Here is a 20,679-nt window from a genome sequence, read left to right as displayed (position 1 = left end):
TTTATCTTAATCTGTATATTATGGACTCATAATTTAACTGGCATTTCATGAAAATGAACCGTTTTATAGTTGTGTAATGAAAATATATAGTAATGCAGATTGATTTTTTTATTTTATTTTTTTTTAAATCACATATTTGATATGTCTAATCATCCTATTTGTCCTTAGGTTCTTGATGAAGAAGCAGAGGTCTTCATAGTAAAAATGTGGAGGTTGTTGATATATGAAACTGAAGCCAAGAAAATTGGGTTGGCGAAATAAAGAGAGGATAGTTCATTCTCTTGACTTTGAAATTAACCAAATGTTCTGGTTCTTGGAGAATCTGGCCCTGCAGACGGACAAATGTGCCCGTGCACCTCCTCATCACCAAGGATCCTGCTGCCTTATCTGTTTGTGGAAGGAATGGTTTGATGGTAACAGAAAAGGGTTGCACAGAAGGACTGCATGATAAAGCCTTTGCTGTGTTTTTTTTCTTCTTTGCGAAGGCAAAACATTGGTCACTTCTTGATTTCATTTACTGCTATGTTGAAGCACTGCTTCAGTTTGTTAAATAAATAAGCTTTTTTTTTTTTTTTTTTAAATTGTCTTTCTTCCTCTATTCATTCACTGTGTGAATATTTGAACTTCGCATTGGTTTTTAAAAAAATAATTTAGACATATTGCAGGATATGGCTTTGTATATGGTGTGTTTTTGCCTAATATTTTTCCTTTAATTTTCCTCAGCTGTCTTCTGTATTCTTAGAATATTCAGATATTTCGTCTACGCTTTTAGCTGATACGTGGCAACAACTACTACGGCAGGTTGCATGAAGCGTAACCCGGAAGACGTTGCAAAATGAGATTTGAAGCATGGATCTGTTTTAAAAGTTGGATCACTCGATTGCTGGAAAGTGAAGCCGCTGGCCGCCATGTTACCACTCCTACCAAACATGTTAAACCTCGAATATATCAGTCCCACTCATTTTTGTGATTGATGACATTGTTAGACTAAAGGAATGTTGAATTTTAAAACACAAGTCACAAACAGTGCTTGGTTTGGCCACCAGAAGCTCCGTGGAATTTGAACCACACCTGCTCCTAATTTCCATCATGCACATAATCCCATAGCAAGCTCCGGTGGCAGAGAGGTCTATAGGATATTATAGCAAAACAATGTTGTGCTTTCAAAATTTGACAGCTTTTGATGGGTTTATCTACATTATATGTATATGGACGTGGGGGAAAATTACATTTATTGTCATGCTAATGCTCGACCATGTAGGGCTATTATGTTTCTGTCAACTTTTTGTTTCTGCACAATCATTTTTTTTTTTTTCTTCTTAAATTGACACCATTATTTTGGTCCCGTTGGGGGGAGAGACTAGAGAAAGGTTCTTTAAAAGAAATTACCATTATCCAGGCTGCTACAGATGCCATTTTGATTTTTAATTTCTGTGCAAGAAAATTTCTGATTGAAACCATTTCTTGGTGTTGTACCGGGGAAGCTAGAAGTAGCATCCTATTGAAAACGAGGGTCAATACGCCACATATTTTCCATCCAGCCATTTCTATACCCACTTGGTCTAATTAAGGGTAACAGGGTTTGGAGCCTATCCCAGCATTCATAGGGCATAAGGCAGGGTACACCCTGGACAGGACGCCAGTCTATCAGAGGGCATGCGCCACATATCTTTTGCTACACAAATAGAACATACGTTTAAAGCGCTGTCTTTTGCTATAGAAATAATTTCTAGACTTTATTACCTTCATTATAAAACCGTATGCCAGCTTAACGTGAGTAGAGGTGTACACCATGCTTTGCGTATGCTGTTTTGAGTTAAACTGAACTTTTGATCCATATATTAACTCGCATTGTACAGGCTACATGCCTATACTTAGAAACATAATTTTCAACATTATTTTCGTGGCTTTTAGTTCAACTCTCGTCATGTGAATGTTGACGTTCTGAAGATCCTGCTGTTTTAGTTGAAGAACAAAGTCAACTTAGACACGATCATAAGGGAGTAGAAACATGGCTTTTGGACACGACGGAGCGAACACGCGACCACTTCCCACCACGTGACTATTTGAAAACAAAACAAGTCTTGACACGGTGAGTCAAAACATCGGCACTCGCTCCGGGGCTTTGGTATTATTTGTGACGTAACGACAGGGGGCGGGGAGAAACATACAGGAAGTACTTCCATCTATCAAACGAGGCTGTTGTGTCAGCCAGTAAGCCGCTAACTACTTCGGGTACTTCTGGTCTACATATATATTTTATTGTTTAAGCTATGAGAAACGGTACAAGCAGTCGAGACATTGTACGTAAAATATGACATGCCGGAGTTAAATGTTTGTTTTGAGAGCCGCACAAATACTAAAGCTAGTTAGCTTAGCGCTGCTAGCATTTCCAGGCCAGAGGCTCTGATATCTGTTTTGGAAACGTGGATGTTTTAATGTGAACGGAAGCAAACGTGTTAACAAGTCGCTGTGACAAGTCTTGGCTGGAATTTTATGATTTTAGCTTCGAGTGACAAGAAAAACAAGCAACAGGAAAAGTGCAGCCATGGACGATTTTACCTCCATCAGCTTGCTGTCTCTGTCCATGTTGGTGGGATGTTATGTGGCCGGGACCATACCTTTAGCAGTCAACCTATCAGAGGTAAGTCAGCGCCAAAAGCTTTTTGTACAGTGCAGCTTACAGTAAGTCATCACCGCTGGAGACAGGTCAAAGGTCATGTTATTGAGTGACCTGATGTGCCTTCAGTGAGATCTTTGAGCTTGTTATCGGATAATGGAAGTTGATTGATTGTTTTGCAGGAGAAGCTGAAGCTGGTCACTGTGCTGGGAGCAGGGCTGCTCTGTGGAACTGCTCTAGCTGTCATCATTCCAGAGGGGGTTCATGCACTTTACGAAGAGATCCTTGAAGGTAGACATTACTCTTGTCATTCTTCGCGGCCTCATGAAATGCATGTTTCCAATTCTCTTGGGGTGTTTTCACACATAAAAGTCCAGGACAAGGTCTGGAGCAAAGTTCACGTTGGTAAACCTTTGGTCTGGTTAGTTCAGTTTTCACACTGCATGGTTACAGTCGAACAAAAGAATTTGTCATGAAATACTTATGATATGTCATCATCTTTGTAGGCTGTGTCTCCCCGTACTTAACAATGATTAGCTTGTAGACGTACGTGTTTGACGTCTGCTTGTTATCAATTTGATGTTAGTTCCATTTGAACAAAGAAAAATTAATGGATTCTGTTGATCATTGGGATAAATGATAACCATTTGTACTTGTCTGCTATGAGCCTCCATCTGTATAGTAGGGATGTATATAAAAATTCTGTCTCATACCAATATAAAATCTGACTGTGAATTCAGAAAGAACATGAAAGACCCTTTAAAATGACACCAAAATCATGTCATTATCTTAAGTATTAAGGAAGTTATGGGCATTTTTGCGCTGGGAATCAAGCTTGTTTTCCTGGCCTTAATGAATAGATGAAACAGTAGGGCCTTTGTGACCGAATTGGACTTGTTCCTTCATATTTTTTCTCATAACGTCCTTAATATCCAAGATATCTCCATGAATTTTTCAGGAATGATGAATTACCACAATCTCCTTCATTCTCCTTCATTTTAAATGGTATATCATCTCAACACTTGCAGTCACTGGATTTTGGCAATTGACCAGAATCTTTGTGAAACAGCCAATCCTTCTGAAATTCAGAAAGAGAAATACTTACTCTTTATTCCCTATACATTGATTTTTAAACCCTATTCTTCCTTCCAGTACAGTTTAAGTGACTTTGACGAAGCAAAAATAAGAACTCAGGTAACTTCTGTCTCCGATTGCCTGTGACAAAAATGTAAACACGAGGTGGGAGCTGGGTAATTCTTCTAAATCATTGACCTAAAAATAGATCAGGATATCCCTCCAACAGCTAATAGCAATGCGAATTGCAGGGAACTCTGTGCAACTCCTGAAAAATGCGGTCACATGCAATTATGCAGAACCTAATCGAGGCATTGGCCTACTTGTCCACATTCCTATGTATAGGTGTAGTCGAGTCAGTGAACTCAATGGTCAGTATCATACTTTTACTCTGACTTTTTGGGTCTGCAGGACTGTAAAGTTCTCATTGAATTCAATGCAAATGCAAATACAGATTATATATTGTAATTGTAACCAGTAGAACAAAAGATAAGGTGCAAGCCTTTCAGTGCAAATATAATCCTGAGTAAACTACATGCAGACTTGAAAGGTCTAGTGAAGAAAAGAAAAATAAACATAAAATTTTAATCAAATTAAAGAGGTGTGTTCAGAGTGCAAATAAAAAAAAAAGAAAATTATGAGAGGAGATTGCATATAAAAAAGAGGAAAATGTGTAGAAAACTCTGGATATTTCAGTGGCAGTGGATATTGCACATAAACAAATATTGCACTCATTTCAAGTGTGGCATGTGACATAACTAGGTGTTTCCAGTGGCATTCATAGCTCTAACAGCAGTTGGGTAGAAACTATTTTTGAATCTTTTTGTACTTCCTTTAATGCACCTGACAATGATTCGGTTTGATTCAGACCAAGACCATGTCTTTAGAGTCTACCAAATTTTGGTTCTTTGGTCTGGACCGTGGTACGAGGTGGCTTTTGCACTGGCTATTTTGGTTTGGAATAAACTGAAAAATCTGAAGGTCTGGACCAGACGAAGTATAAGTATGTTTGAAAGCATCCAGATCACAGTGTGTATGAAAATTGAATTTCATTCTGCTTAATAGAACAGTGTAACCCAGCTTTAGAAGGGTTTTGCCATTACCCATAATACAATGTGGTGTTTGTTAAAGCACATTTGTGAAATTGTTGGAAGAGTTCCAGTTTGGCACTGATTTCATCACTCTAGATTGATTTTCCTTTCCCTGGGTATTTGAGCAAAAAGGGACTGAACAAAGATGGACATCTGCTGTTTGTCTTGCTGAGAGTCCCCTAAATTTTGGCATCTGACAGTAGCCCTGTTTGAGAAAGGTCTTGTAACATTACCTTTGAAAATGTATCTCAGCATATCAGTAAAGAGAAAACATAAAATTAAAGTCTTCCAACAATTTTGTGCAACAGCAACACATTGAAATGACAAACAAACAAACAAAAAAAGTGAATGTTGAGGCGTTCCTAAGATTTGGAAAAACCTGGGAATGTACTAGATGAAATGTGGGTTCTCGACCTTGTTTGTTTTACTTTGCTCACTAGGATCTCTGCCTCAGAATCATTACAGTTTGCACTTCAGGAAATGGCACAGAAAGAAACACAGGAAGAGAGATTCTTTGTATTGACTTTTGGTCCCCATTGTTCCAGTTTGACAGATAGAGCAGCCCTGTTTACGAAGAGCATCCGCCCTGTGCTTTAATGTTTACATGCTTTAGTCACACCTGAACATTTAGCACTGTGTTGCCTAGCTCTTGATTGGCTGAACACAACTGACTGAGTTAATTAGCTGTAGGTGGAGCAGGGAGATTTAGAATACATGTCGGGTAAGTTTAGGCACCAGAACAAACTTCAACAAACAGCAGTAGACCCCTTAGACCATAGGCGTCAAACTGACTCCAGAAAGGGCCACAAGGGTGCAGGTTTTCTTTCTAACCACTAACTCAGGTGATTTCATAGATGAACTCATCCCATCTGCTCAAAGTGATGTTAGTGAGTGAAATCACCTGCTGGAGTTGGTGGTTATGGCCCAGTCACACGGCACATGATGATTCCTGAACGAAGGGGAAAAAAGAAAAAAAAAAAGCCACAGTTCCTTGAGAAAAGAGCTTTATCACTGAATAGCCTGCGAAGCAAGAGCGCAAAAGGGACAAAAGAGGAACTTAACAAATCCGAAGCTAACGATCCTAACGTTTTAAACAAAACGTGCCTGGAGCCACAGCTGGAGCAGTGTGTGTCTGCATCACTGAGTTCCAGGACTCGGCACTGGGACGGAGCTCATAGCGCCTGAGTCCCGTAGAAACTGCAAACAATCTGTGGAGATCTGTGTGCACATCGGGGACCCACCTGCTCTGGTTCCTCATCCAGAACAAAAGAGGGATCATCTCATCATCAGACTCCTCACCGTCTGTCAACACGCTGCATGCTCTGTCTTGCTCCAATTTAAAAAAATAAAAATAAAAAAAATCTCTGGTGTGCAATGGTCACTGCTGTATCACTGTATTATATTATTAAGCCATATATATTGATTTATAACAGAATGCTGTCAAAACAGGGAAGAAATATAAGTGTAAAGATGATTGAATATATCAGAGCAGTAAATTGATCAGTCCATGTGAACGCGCATTGACTCACGTGCGGTTATTTCAACCACCTGCAGCTGATCCACAAAGTGAATTCTGCCTTCCAGAACAGCGCTTTATATAATCATTTGAATTATCTACCTGTTGCCACATGAACAGAAGGGCTGGATTGTCATTCCTACACTCATATTGTTTAATAAAAAATAATCAGCGCATGCAGGAGCTGCAGCTCTCGCTGCTGCTATGTTCAAGTACTGTCTGAAATTACACAGCTTTTCTACTGTTTCAAATTCAGCAGTTGCTTGTGGCAAAATAATTAATTGTATCTACGCAAAAGATTAATTCTTCCCTATATACGGTGTCTGAGCCCAGTGAAGCTGACCCCCACCCACCCACCCAGATAAAAAAAAATCCAAGCAAACAGGCTGAGTTTGCCCTGTAATTTCCAGCGGTACATGAATGCAGCAGTGCTCAAACCGGCTTCTGCCCTGTGTGAAAACATTCAGCTAGTCGAAGGAAGTCAAACTAAACAATAACATTACAAAAACTAAACAAACGATTAAAACACGTCAAGAACGACAACAAAACATGGACGAATTGAGTTTTTTGTTGCCCTTCGCTCAAATTTTTCAACAGTTTAAAAATCCTGACGAAGCACCAGCTGCAAGAACGAAGCTGCGCGAAGGTTAAACGATGCCAACGAAAGTCCAGATTTCTTGTTTCGTTAGAGGGTTTCATTGCCCTTCGTTAAGTGCCGTGTGACTGAGCTATTACAAAGAAAACCTGCACCCTTGTGGCCCTTTCTGAAGTCAGTTTGACACCTATGCTTTGGGTTATCAAATATTTGATTTGTGATCATTCAGTTATTTGCAGAAGAAAGTTGTGGTTCATGTTGTGGATTTGGGATATTCTATGTTGCAGAATCTTAAGGCCCTGTCACACCTTGACGATTTAGCCAGCATATGCCAACCGTATTAAAAAAAGGCTGATATAAGTCTAAGTTAAGCGTAAGTTTTTTGTTTTGGTTTTTTTTTGTATATAAATTAACAGCATGCTGAAGCACATTGAAGCTCGCTGATATACGTCCTAATACGCTGAGCTCCTTGAAAAATTTTGCGCATGCTAAAAATTTTCAACAAATGCCAGCATATGACTCATGCGTCCCGCACATGCGGGACATAAATTGTAGGTAAGTTATGTGATTGTTGGCACTCGTTTCTTGTAATTTACACAAGTCTAAATACGTCCATCAATGCTGGCCACTGATTGGCTGAAACCTGCAGTCCTAATGCTGTTTCATCACACACCTGGGTACAGTCAATTAAGTCACCAATTCACCTAACTTATGTCTTTAGAAGTGGCTCGCGCGCGCGCGCACACATACACACACACACACACACACAGACACGCAATGTCAACTGCAATATTAAAATATTTGAGCAATTACCTAAGAAACCTAAACGTATAAACTGTTTATTTTATTTGAAACACCACTTTAAACACGATATGCAATAAAATGAAAACATTTAAGCAATAATATAAAAAATATATAAATATATATTAAAAAAATATAAAAAAAGTTAACAAAAAACAAACTATCTTGTAATTATAACACCACTGTACATATGATTAGAAATACAATATTAAAATAAATATTTAAGCAACAACATAAAGTTAACAAATAAACTATCTTGTAATTAGAACACCATTGTAAATATGATTAGAAATACAATATTAAAATATTTAAGCAATAAGATAAAGTTAAACTGTCTTGTTATATTATAATACCACTGCAAACATAAGAAACCCATCCATCCATCCATTTTCTTCCGCTTTATCCAGAGTTGGGTCGCGGGGGCAGCAGCTCAAACAAAGCCGCCCAGACCTCCCGATCCACACACACCTCCCCCAGCTCTTCCGGGGGAACCCCAAGGCGTTCCCAAGCCAGCCGAGAGATGTACTCCCTCCAGCATGTCCTGGGTCTTCCGTCCTGGGTCAACATAAGAAACACAATATTAAAATAAGTATTTAAGCCATTATATGAAAACCTAAAAAAATATTGCAGTTGCAATAAACCCAGTATAAAGAATATTAAAATCTATATATGTTATCAATAAAATGATAAACTAACAATCACTAGCAATCGATTAAATGTTTCCAAAACATGCTGTGCTACTTTTGAACATAAGAGATACCATCACTTGCACCCAAGGCACAGGTACTCCTGATCCAAAGGAGGCTTCTGTACACAGGTATGGTGGTACCACCTCTGACACGTCACAGCCAATCTGTGTAAACAAGGACATGGATTGTTACTTTATTCATGACCCCTGTGGACAGCCTGGCATTTACTGTGTACACAGCCCAGAACCTCCCCCCCATTGTCTAGCAGCGCTGCTGACAACAAATCCCTTTCGTTGGGGTCACGTTGCTAACCGGATGTGACGTAGTGCCGTGTTCACCTATTATATGGAATACATACGTCTAGACCCCTTGCATTCACGTGACCACTCCCCATCACCATGTTGTCGGTCACGTGCAGGGCTTCAAGGATTATTTACACGAGAAGCAACATACTTACTGGAAAGTGTAGGGCAAGCTTTGAGATAAACTCATCATGTCTGATCATGATAGTGGAGTAAGTAAACATACCAGGCATTTTTCTGGAGTGAAATTATCACCACATGTGTAAGTACATTCATAGCACAGATACTGATGGACACAGCAAATTTCATCAATGTGACACCTTCCAGGGGGGAGATAGGAGGGGGTGCATTTCGTGGCAAACTGGCTTGCCATAAAATGCACCCCCCTAAAAAATATCCTTCTGTTAGTCCCAGTGTGAAATGCTTTTAAGAGTACATTCATAGCACAGATACTGATAGATACAGCAAGTTTCATCAATGTGACACCTTCCAGGGGGAGATAGGAGGGGGTGCATTTCATGGCAAACTGGCTTGCCGTAAAATGCACCCCCCTAAAAAAAATATCCTTCTGTTAGTCCCAGTGTGAAATGCTTTTAAGAGTACATTCATAGCACAGATACTGATAGATACAGCAAATTTCATCAATGTGACACCTTCCAGGGGGGAGATAGGAGGGGGTGCATTTCGTGGCAGACTGGCTTGCCGTAAAATGCACCCCCCTAAAAAATATCCTCCATGACACCTACTCTTTATGTTTTATATACTTTAAGGATGCTAAAATCCATGGTCAGTTTGACAGAGGAGGCCAAAGACTGACAAAATAGTAATAATAATACTACTACTAATAAAAATAATGACATTTAAAATGAGGCTTATCTTCATAATTAACTGGTTTATTTAATAGAGAAAAAGAATCACATTTGATTTCATTGACATGGGAAACATTTCAATTTAAATTTGTTTTGACCCACAGATGAAGACCAAAAACTAGGGAAAAAAGGAAAACACTATAGTGTCACATTTCTGTCAAACCTAAACCTTTTTCAGATTACTTAATGCAAAGTATTTACACATTTAGCCGAATATTTACAAATATCAAGTTACATATTTTGCTAAATGTTGAGACAAATATGCACATTAAAGAGATAATTGTTGCTCCCTGAAAGACAGATTAATAAAGCATAATATAATGTAATAATATTAAAATAATAAAAATGGCTGTTTGTGCAAAATGTTGTGGGTTTTTTTTTGGGGGGGGCTCGAAGTGGGTCTCGCCCAGGGAGTTATTAATTGAAGAACTGCCACTGCTCTCCCCTTCCACGCCAATAAATCTATTTAGATAAGTAACTAGTTAGATAGAAAATATATTTCACACACTTCCAAAAATACACGTTCTTTTCACTTTTGTGTTGTATTTGGAAATTAAATTACATGGAATGATAACCATTGTTTTGTGTACATTTTTTATAATAATAATAATAATAATTCTGATGATTAGGATACTCTGAATAAATTAATATATTATACACAGACATAATACATATACAGACAATAAGAATGGATGCTAATTTCAGCGGGTCCTTAAATGTTCCACAGTGACAAGCTGCATATTAATTCATAACGTCAAAGAATAGAATTTAAATGATTTAAACAAATAAACACTAAAACAAACACCGTAGTGTGATGAAACGTCATAAAATAAACATGAAAATAGAGATGCTTCGTTCCTACTGAGCTAACAAAATATGAACATATTCTGTTCACTCCCACATATCTGGAGACAACGTGAGATAGAATAAAGATCATATTGATTTGTGTACGTTTTTGTCTGCTCAAACTGTGTATCTGTGCTGTTAAATGTGAGTTTAAAGGTGACGAGGTTCAAATGCGCGTTCCTGCGAAGGGGGTGCATTTCACGGCAGGGGTGCTGAATTCGGCACAACACCTGTTTCAGCCATCCTTGTGATCAGCAGAGGAATCAAAACATCCTGGTGTCTGCGGTGTGCGCACGTTTTCTCATTCACTCATTCCTGCAAGTTTTAAAGATCTCTAAAACGTAGCAAAGGTGAGTTAGCCATTCAGTGTTTTTGGTTCTAGAGTGGGAAAATACTTAGTTACTTGGGTAGAAAATGTCAGTGTGTTATGTCTTGCTGTTTAATTGCTGCGCGCATTTATCTCCAACGCGAACATTTGGCGGTTGCGGATCACTGAAGCAGCAGCCTCGTGTCTGTAGTTGTGAGCCATGTGGACTTTGGGGGTCATCTCAACATCACAAATGGGCATGAATGTGGGGGCTTTTACTTTTTAATTCGGGAGAAATCTCACCTCCACACTTCATTTTTTGCTCGTAAAAACATATAACGGTGCCTTTCGAAACTAAGTAAATTCTCATTTAATAAGTATAATTTCTATCATTTTGTGTTCAAAACACATTCTCAAGGCACAGTGTGTATCATTCTGCATTAGAAGGGCTCCAGCCAGATACCAGGAATGCCCCCAAAGTGACACAGAGTGTCGTGATCCGGAACCGGCAAAAGTGATCCATTTCTGGCAAATGTTTGCACCACACATAATGTGGCTTCACACTTTAAGTAGAAGCACTACCCCACCCAGACTTTTTCAGCTAAATAACATCCAAATACCCAATACAGCAATACGCAATTAAAGGACATTCAGTTGCATTATGGCTCCGTATAGCGGGACTTTAAAAAAGGTGATCCAGAACTGGGCAACCGTCTGTATAAGTCTTTCCAGCGTTTCATTATTCAGGTCCGTGGTGACCTGATCAGAAAGCAACTGGCACTTTAAAAGTGTGAAGAGTCACAGCACTCCATTCATTCAGTGTTTACCACAGCCAGTCGAGTCATCAGCGTTGTGTACACAGTGAAAATGGCCCACCAAGATAAAAAAATGAAAATTAAAAAAATAATGTTAAATTACTTTGTTCCTGAATCGCACCACACCGTGCAGTACCGACTTGAACCACTTGGTGGAAACGGGGCTGTTGGCATACGCTGGTCAATCTCAAGGTGTGACAGCTGCATTAATTAGATGTACACCAGGCTAAATCGCCAAGGTGTGACAGGGCCTTAAGAATGCAAACTTTAGCTGCTAATAATAGATTTGTCTGAATCAACAGCCCGCCTACTTCAGTCTGTTCATTCCACTTCTGTTCGTCTGCAGGTGCACCCCACAGCCACAGCCAGGTGAGAGTGGTGGAAGTGTCTGAGGCGAAAAGTGAGGGAGATGCAGCGCTGGGTGCAAGCGGGAAACATGAACACAGTTACGAGCAGCTCCATGCCTGCATCGGCGTGTCTCTAGTCCTGGGCTTTGTCTTCATGCTGCTCGTGGACCAGATAGGCAGTTCTCATGTGCATAACACCGACGGTCAGTGTGCAACAATAACAAAAATTGTCCTTCATACTAACGGTGCTCAGGTTCTAAAATCCCCAACATAGATGATACAAATTCAGCACCCTCTTAGCTTTGATCAGTGTCATGTACACAAGTAAACTAAATCATTTTGTCGGTGCATACAGCTGAGTTATTCATTACTGTGCATGCAGTATTTCTAAGAAAACACATTTCACTCTTTTATGCTCAATAAATGTTTTTGTGTTTGTAATCCATATATACACACAATAAGTGTCACACGCCACTCGACACAACGTGGGAACTAATGAATCAAATTAGACAAATAAATGGTGTCTTGTGCACACGAAGCAGTGTTTGAAACACTGTGAATTGTGGTGTCGTATGCATGTTTTTCCTCTGAATTTGTGCATCTTCAAGGAGCACAGATGGGAACAACCTGCTGTGTAACTCCCATTCTCCTCCTACATTTAGCACAGAGCCAATGGAGGTGCACACTGTAGCACTGCAATACGCTCTACATCATGTTGATGCATTTATGATATGGCAATATTGCGTTGTCATTATGTCAGCTTCACATTTCTTCCTCACCTGCTGTTAACTCCTGCTTCCACTATACTTGTTCTCATTCTGCAGGAGCTGCCCACATACAGCGCACATGTAAACACCTCAACCATGTTGTTAATATCATGGGATCTATAGTATATTGCTAATGATCTGATATTCCTCTCCTTGGTAGCAAATGATGTTGAAAGTCATTTGTCATGTGTTGTCTGTAAGCACAGTGCTGTTTGTTGAAGTGCTGTGTGCGTGTCATTCTCATGTGCATTCCTCTTCTTGAATGTTCTTAAATGCACAGAAGTTTTGTTCCTTGCAAAAACCTTTCCGACAACCTGTTCTTATCTGGTTTAGATCCAGAGTCAGCAAGGGTTTCCTCTTCAAAAATTACCACGACGTTAGGACTCGTGGTCCATGCTGCAGGTACGTCTGCCACTCGGTAAAAAATATTTTTTGCAAATTTAGTCTTCAGTTCAACCACACATTGGCCTGAACAAATCCATGAATTGAATGATTCAGCTTTCTGTCAGATGTTATGAAAACCTGTTTAATTACATTGCTATGAAACAGATTTAAACTTACCGACTGATTATTTTAATCCTGTATTTGAAATGAAATTGTGAACTCTTGTAGTTTTGAAACAGAAGTCTTGTTCAGATAGCATTAACTTTTTAAGTGGAGGCGGAGTTTAAGGTTAGACATGCTTTTTCCAAAGGATGTTATGGCCAATTTACACTGGATAAAAAAGATCTAGGCACAAATGAAAGAGATTGGAAGTTAATAAATGAGGCAGACATGTCATTGTCACCCCTCGAAAAAAAATTTTTTCCCATACTATTTCTTCTTTTTTCCATCCCCCATGTTGTCTGTTTTGTGACAGAAGAGATCTGTCTTTCCAAACAGCCTTCTTCTTCTTACCTGTTGGCTTCACTTTATTTTTATGCGCTCTGTGCAGACCTGTGGTCTGCATGTGCTAAGGCTGAACATTTGGCCTGAAGACCTCTCATGCAAGCATGAAACAAACATGTTCTATCCCACTGACTTTTTTATTTAATGGCTCACTTTATTTTGTAATATGCATGCTACGGATGATGCACAGTGAGGTAACAGAGTTGTGCTACTGATGTGATCGTTGTGTTTGGAGGAAGAAGAATGCTGAGTTGCATTCCAAGAACACCATACCTACTGTGAAGATGGGAGGTGGAAATATTATGCTTTGGGGCTATTTTTCTGCAAAGGGGACAGGACGACTGATCCGTGTTAAGGGAAGAATGAACGTGGCCATGTATCGTGAGATTTTAAGCCAAAACCTCCTTCCATCAGTGAGGGCACTGAAGATGCAACGTGGCTGGGTCTTCCAGCATGACAGTGATTCCAAACACACCACTCAGGCAACAAAGGAGTGGCTCTGTAAAAAGCATTTCATGGTCCTGGAGTGGCCAAACCAGTCTCCAGACCTCAACCCCATAGAAAATTTGTTGAGGGAGTTGAAAGGCCATGTTGTCCAGCGACAGCCCCAAAACATCACTGCTCTAGAAGAGATCTGCATGGAGGAATGGACCAGAATACCAGCTACATTGTATGCAAACCTGGTGAAGACTTACAGGAAACATTTGACCTCTGTCATTGCCAACAAAGATTATGTTACAAAGTATTGAGGTAAACTTTTGTTATTGACTAAATACTTATTTTCCACCATAATTTACAAATAAATTCTTTAAAAATCCTACAATGTGACTTCCTGGATTTTTTTTTTTTTTTCTCATTTTGTCTCTCATAGTTGAAGTGTACCTATGATGAAAATTACAGACCTCTCTCATCTTTCTAAGTAGGAGAACTTGCACAATCGGGGACTGACTAAATACTTTTCACCCCACTGTATGTGTGAACATATTACTACGGAAACTCCCCCAAACTAAAACTCAGGTGTTAATTTCAAGTTAAATTACTGTTTAATTGTCTTCCAAATGCCTCTTCAAGTGCCTTCATCCTTGTAATAAACCTTGGAAAACTCCTGTTCCACGTGGCATGATGAAATATTTACCAGCATGTATTTCCACATTATTAGTGTAACCTGAGGCGATTTCTGTGAATTATTTCATAGAAGCTCAGACTCTTTACTGGCATAGGAATATGGAGCCTATTAAAATGGCTAAAGTGGTGCATAATAATTACATTACCCCACCTCCACGTCAAACTAATCCCTTTTGAATATGCCTTTAAAATTTGCATGTGAATATTCTGAGCTGTGACAGTTGGCTCTTGAAAGCACGGTGTGTTTGTGTCCAGCTGATGGCGTGGCGCTGGGAGCTGCGGCCTCCACCTCTCAGACAAGTGTTCAGCTCATTGTCTTTGTGGCCATCATGCTACATAAGGTAAGCTTCACTCCTGTGTTGAAAATCATTGTATTTTAACGAATGCAGCACAATATGGAGAAAAATTTTTTGATATTTGCTTGATTGTTAGAAAGTGTGATAACAACAAATGACAAGTCAGAGATAAGGTACACAACAACAGTGTGTCTCCTGTACATTTTCTTGTCTGACCTTGCTTCCATATCTATGTATCTATCTATCCATGTATATGTATTAAAGATATAGCTGGCCATTCAAGTTTGAAGATTTCTCTTTATTATTATTGTTATTGAAATTTTCTTTACACTTCATCAGCACTTAAGAGCTGTAATGCTCGAACATTTAAAAAATAAAATCTCACCTGTGGCATATGGAGTTAAATTTGTCTCGTTAATACTTGCAAATGCACAAAGGGTGATTTACAAATATCCCTTGAATAGTATATGTGCTTTGTGATCCACAAACACATATTTCTGATTTGTAACTTGTGTGTTGGGTTTTACAAATAAATGTCTATTTGTAAATATATCGTTTTTTCATTTGTAAAAATAAAAAAGGCACTGAAAATTCTGTTTGTGAAGTGTGATTCAGCATTTGTAGATCACCGATCACATGCATTTATCGTGTTGCTCACTTATGCAATATTGAGACATTCTGAACGCAAAACTGCTCAGTTTCACAAATATATGTTGCTATTCACATTTCCATCCAGTAGATGGCAGTGTTGTTCTATGCATTTTGACGGGGGGGGGGGCAGCACCCCTGCCGTGAAAAGCGGGAACGCGCATTTGCAGCTTGTTGCCTTAAACTCACAGATACACAGTTTGCGCCGACAAAAACTCAGATTTAACTGCGCAGATACACAGTTTGCGCTGACAAAAATGTACACAAACGTACACAAATCAATATGTGTGTTTAAATATATTTTTTTGTCTTAACTAGTTGCATATGGAAAGAGTCTTTTGATGTAATTTTCAGTTGCAATTTTAGGGGCTCTTCTAAAATAAGAAAAATAATAAAATAGAAAATGGTTGTTTGTGCAATATTTTGTGATTTTGGGGGGGGGGGGGGGGGGGGGGGTACACCTTGGGAGGAAACGGCCACTGCTGGCCTTCCCCCAATAAATTTTCCATATGTAACTAGTTAGACAAAAATATATTTAACATACACTTTTGAAAATACATATGCTTTCACTTTTCTTTTGTATTTAGAGATGAAGAAAGATGGAATGACAACCATTGATTTGTATACATTTTTATCATAATAATTACAATAATAGTAGTCCACCGTGTGATCGGTGATCTACAAATGCTGAATCACACTTCAGAAACAGAATTTTCAGTTTTGCAAATGCTTTTTTAACAAATGAAAAAATGATATATTTCCAAATACACGTTATTTATTTATTGTAAAAACAAACACACTATTTACAAATTGGAAATGTGTGTTGGTGGATCCAAAAACGTGTACAAATCAAGGAATATTTATAAATCACCCTCTGTGCATTTGCGAGTATGACAGTGTTGCTTTGTGTGAATTGCCAGCTGTTTGTTTATGGATTTGTGCAGTTTTGCACTGAGAATGTCTCAATATTGCATAAGTGAGCAACATGTTGAATGCGTGTGTTCGGTGATCCACAAATGCTGAATCACACTTCACAAACATAATTTTGTTTTGCAAATGCTTTTTTTTTACAAATGAAAAAACAGTATATTTACAAACAGACATTTATTTGTAAAACCCAACATACAAGCTACAAATCAGAAATTTATGTTTGTGGATCACAAAGCACGTGTACAAATCAAGGAATATTTGTAAGTCACCCTCTGTGCATCTGCAAGTATTAATGAGACAAATTTAACTCCATAGTGGCAGCTGCAGGCCTATTCAGACCTAATGTCTTATCTGCACACACTCTGCCCGTGCACTCATTACGTGTCACCACAGTATTTTGCAAGGCTAGCAATACAATTTCACGTTTTTATTTATTTATTTATTTTTGGTAGTGGATGGCAATTGCAAGATAAGTTGTTCAGATATAAAGGAAAAACAAATCTACAAAAAACAAAAAAAAACAATATACCTCATCCAGTGACCACCAGGAAGGCCCCCCCACCCCAACGTTGTCCCTTAAATAAGCGGTAAACTTAGCACTTTTAACTGCGGTCGTAGCTTCATCCTTTAGGTCCATTCAATGCGTAACTACTGAGAAAATAAGCGGCACATAACTTTTAATGTCCACACCAAAGCAAATTATTATGAGAGCCACCACACAGTCCCTAGAAATAGGATTTAATAAACACTCAAACCCAGGTTAGTCTGTTAGCTTAGGTGGTTGGACTGAAAGATAGGGGTGTGTTCAGGTTTTTTTTAATCACATACTGAACCACCCACGCTCCACCCCTTCATGCATTAAGGAGCTCATCGTGAATCAGCATGGGAGGGACTGCCAACATGATGATGCCCAGACATGGGCTTCATATAGGCTGTTCCGAGTCTCTATAAAAAGGCTACGGGTGACATTACACAGGATTTGTCCAGTGTATATATTCAGTCTATATATTCTATAGTTATATCTACAGCCTTTTTAAATAAGTGAGTTCAGAAAATGAATGAATAAAAATGGATCAACAGACACTAAATACTGAGGGACTTTGATTGTGGGCAGAATAGCATGACGGGGACATCTAATTAAACTGCAGCCTATGTTGCATGTGTGAATGTGTCCACCTCACCGTGTTGTTCTTGTTGACAGGCTCCAGCAGCGTTTGGCCTGGTGTCTTTCCTGATGCATGCTGGGCTGGAGAGGAACCGCATCCGTAAACATCTTTTGGTGTTCGCCATAGCAGCGCCCTTGCTTGCCATGCTCACGTTTTTAGGTCTCAGTCAGGTAAAAAAACAAACAACAAAAAATCCAGTGACTATCATCTGTTCACATTAGTTGAAGCAGCAGTTATTGAGGTAAGACAGCCGCTGATGTTTTTTGTTTTTTTTTTGAATGTTGTTTCCACCCACAGAGCAGCAAAGAGGCGCTGTCGAACATCAATGCCACCGGATTAGCCATGCTCTTCTCCGCGGGCACCTTCCTTTATGTGGCAACCGTCCACGTCCTTCCTGAGGTTGGGGGCGGCAGCCACAGTCACACTTCCACAGCAGGGAATGGTGGGAAGGGACTGAGCAAGGTGGAAGTGGGAGCCCTGGTGCTGGGCTGCCTCATTCCTCTGGTGTTGTCTATCGGCCACCAGCATTAGACCAGAGACTTGGATGGACTAAGACGTGGTCTTGGAGGACAGCAGCCAGTCGGAGGACCATGTGGACGTGGTCACAGTTGCGGGCACATAATGAGCTGTGAAGCTCAGCTTGAAGAAGGGAATGAAGGATGTTGGCTAAATCAGTTGCAGCCACAGTGATTAAGTGTTTTTGTTATTTTGTTTTTTAATCGACTCTGACAACACTGCACCATTTCCATTCATCCTGGCAGAAGTGCACATGTTCAGTTCGAGATCACCGATTACGTCCACCATCAGAGGACCAATGCTGATGCCAGTGATGTTCTGCTGACATTTGGAACAGTTTGATTTTGTGACGTCACAGAAGAAAATTCAACTTTTCCATTGTACAGCTCATAAATGTCTTCTCACCGATGCAGACTGTTCAGGCTGTTCTAACTGGTTTTCAAGTGCCAAATAGAGAATTTGACAAGGACCTGTCATGTGAATTGTTTGCTCATTTTATTAATCAACACACATCTTGCGCTCTGTTACAGAGCGACAGCTGGCTGGGATGCAGTATCACTTAAAAAAATAACCAAGTGAAGCCGATGTACTGTTTTAAAAAAAAGATAGTGTTTCCCATAAATTCACATGCGGATGAAGCTCCCAGTCCAGCCAGCTGGTGCCCCTGTCCTGCAGGACAAAATGGGCTCAGACTGTCACGTTTTTATTTTATGTGGAGTTCATAAATGTTATTTCTGCTTGTTTACATGCAGAGTAGTTCCACAGTGTGCAGGATAAATGTACATGGAGCTCTCTTGTTGGCTGTACATAGTGGTAATATGGCTATATTTTGAGGTGGCAGGTGCGACGTGTCACTTTAACATGAATGAACAACCCTCTGGGGACACAAATGTTGGTGTTTACCAATGTCTGGGTGAGGCCAATATTTTAAGCAAACTTATTTTTAACCTCTTAATTATTTTCACTTTTAGCAATAATCACACAAGGTGTAATGTTGTTCCTCAGGAGGGCAGCAGAGTGTCTTAAGGTGGTGTAGATTAACTGGACAGAGATGTGAACGTGGCCTCGCCCTGCTGCTTAAAGAGGGAAACAGTAGTAGCGTCAGCGTGCAGGCTGATATGGATGTTGTATCACTGTGCCTGCTCTCAGCAGAGCTTGTATGTACATGTAGACTACAGAGAAACCGTTTCTTACCACAGTCGTGCCCCATGTCCCTGAGATGGAATCACTTTTGTCATTGCTGGCGTGGATGGTCTCTGAAGCCACTCTTGTGTCAGAATTCCATTTTGCTCAAGGTCTTTGGTTCAGTCTCAATTTAAACAGAACTGATAGGGTGCCAAGAGAAGAGTTGTGGCATTGTATGAGGAAGTCTGGAGTGGCAGAGAAGTATGTTAGGGTAGTGCAGGACATGTACAAAAATAGTGTGACAGCGGTGAGATGCGCAGTCGGAATGACACTCATTCAAGGTGGAGGTGGGATTACACCAAGGATCAGCTCTGAGTCCTTTCTTGTTTGCAGTGGTGATGGACAGGTTGACAGATGAGATCAGACGAGTCCCCATGGACTATGATGTTTGCAGATGACATTGTGATCTGTAGTGAGAGTAGAGAGCAAGTTGAGTCTAGTCTAGAGAAGTGGAGATATGCTTTGGAGAGAAGGGGAATGATAGTCAGTAGAAGCAAGACTGAGTACATGTGTGTGAATGAGAGGGAGCCCAGTGGAATAGTGCAGTTACAAGGAGTAGAAGTGGTGAAAGTAGATGAGTTTAAATATTTGGGGTCAACTGTTCAAAGTAATGGAGAGTGTGGTAGAGAGGTGAAGAAGAGAGTGCAGGCAGGGTGGAGTGGGTGGAAAAAGGTGGCAGGAGTGATTTGTGACTGAAGAATATCAGCAAGAGTGAAGGGGAAAGTTTACAAAACAGTAGTGAGACCAGCTATGTTGTATGGTTTAGAGACAGTGGCACTAACAAAAAGACAGGAGGCAGAGCTGGAGGTGGCAGAGCTGAAGATGTTGAGATTCTCTTTGGGAGTGACAAGAATGGACAAGATTAGGAATGAACATAGAGGGACAGCTCAGGTGGGACGGTTTGGAGACAAAGTCAGAGAGGCGAGATTGAGATGGTTTGGACATGTGCAGAGGAGGGACCCAGGGTATATAGGGAGAAGGATGCTGAGGATGGAGCCACCAGGCTGGAGGAGAAGAGGGAGACAAAAGAGGAGGTTCATGGATGTGCTGAGAGAGGACATGCAGGTGTTTGGTGTGACAGAGGAAGACACAGAGGACAGGGTGAGATGGAAACGATTGATCTGTGGCGACCCCTAACGGGAACAGCCGAAAGACAAAGAAGTTTCCTCTCTGTAATTCCTCAACCTCTCTGAAGCGATGAATGCCGCACCGAACATGACAACATCAGATACCCGTCGAAGGACTGCAGATGACAAACTGCATTTGGTTGCAGTTTTCGATCTAAG

General features: G+C 40.0%; 2 protein-coding genes across 3 annotated transcripts in view; both read left to right on the top strand.

The window, feature by feature from the left end:
• The window catches only part of rbm25a (RNA binding motif protein 25a), a 31,991-nt gene extending 31,425 nt beyond the window's left edge, over positions 1–566 (top strand). For both annotated transcript variants that reach the window (XM_034159807.1, XM_034159806.1), the window contains exon 18: positions 169–566. In XM_034159807.1, the coding sequence (XP_034015698.1) occupies positions 169–261 (93 nt within the window). In that variant the 3' untranslated portion in view covers positions 262–566. The remainder of the gene's footprint in view (positions 1–168) is intronic.
• A 1,608-nt stretch (positions 567–2,174) lies between these two features.
• On the top strand, positions 2,175–18,776 carry slc39a9 (solute carrier family 39 member 9). Its single transcript, XM_034159808.1, has 7 exons — positions 2,175–2,644; positions 2,803–2,911; positions 11,872–12,075; positions 12,973–13,041; positions 14,908–14,993; positions 17,728–17,862; positions 17,990–18,776. The coding sequence occupies exons 1-7, from the start codon at positions 2,549–2,551 to the stop codon at positions 18,221–18,223; spliced, it is 933 nt and encodes a 310-aa protein (XP_034015699.1). The 5' UTR covers positions 2,175–2,548; the 3' UTR covers positions 18,224–18,776.
• The last annotated feature ends 1,903 nt before the right edge of the window (positions 18,777–20,679 follow it).

This window comes from Thalassophryne amazonica, chromosome 19, assembly GCF_902500255.1.
Source record: "Thalassophryne amazonica chromosome 19, fThaAma1.1, whole genome shotgun sequence".
NCBI lineage: Eukaryota > Metazoa > Chordata > Actinopteri > Batrachoidiformes > Batrachoididae > Thalassophryne > Thalassophryne amazonica.
This window is presented reverse-complemented; position numbering and strand designations above follow the sequence as displayed.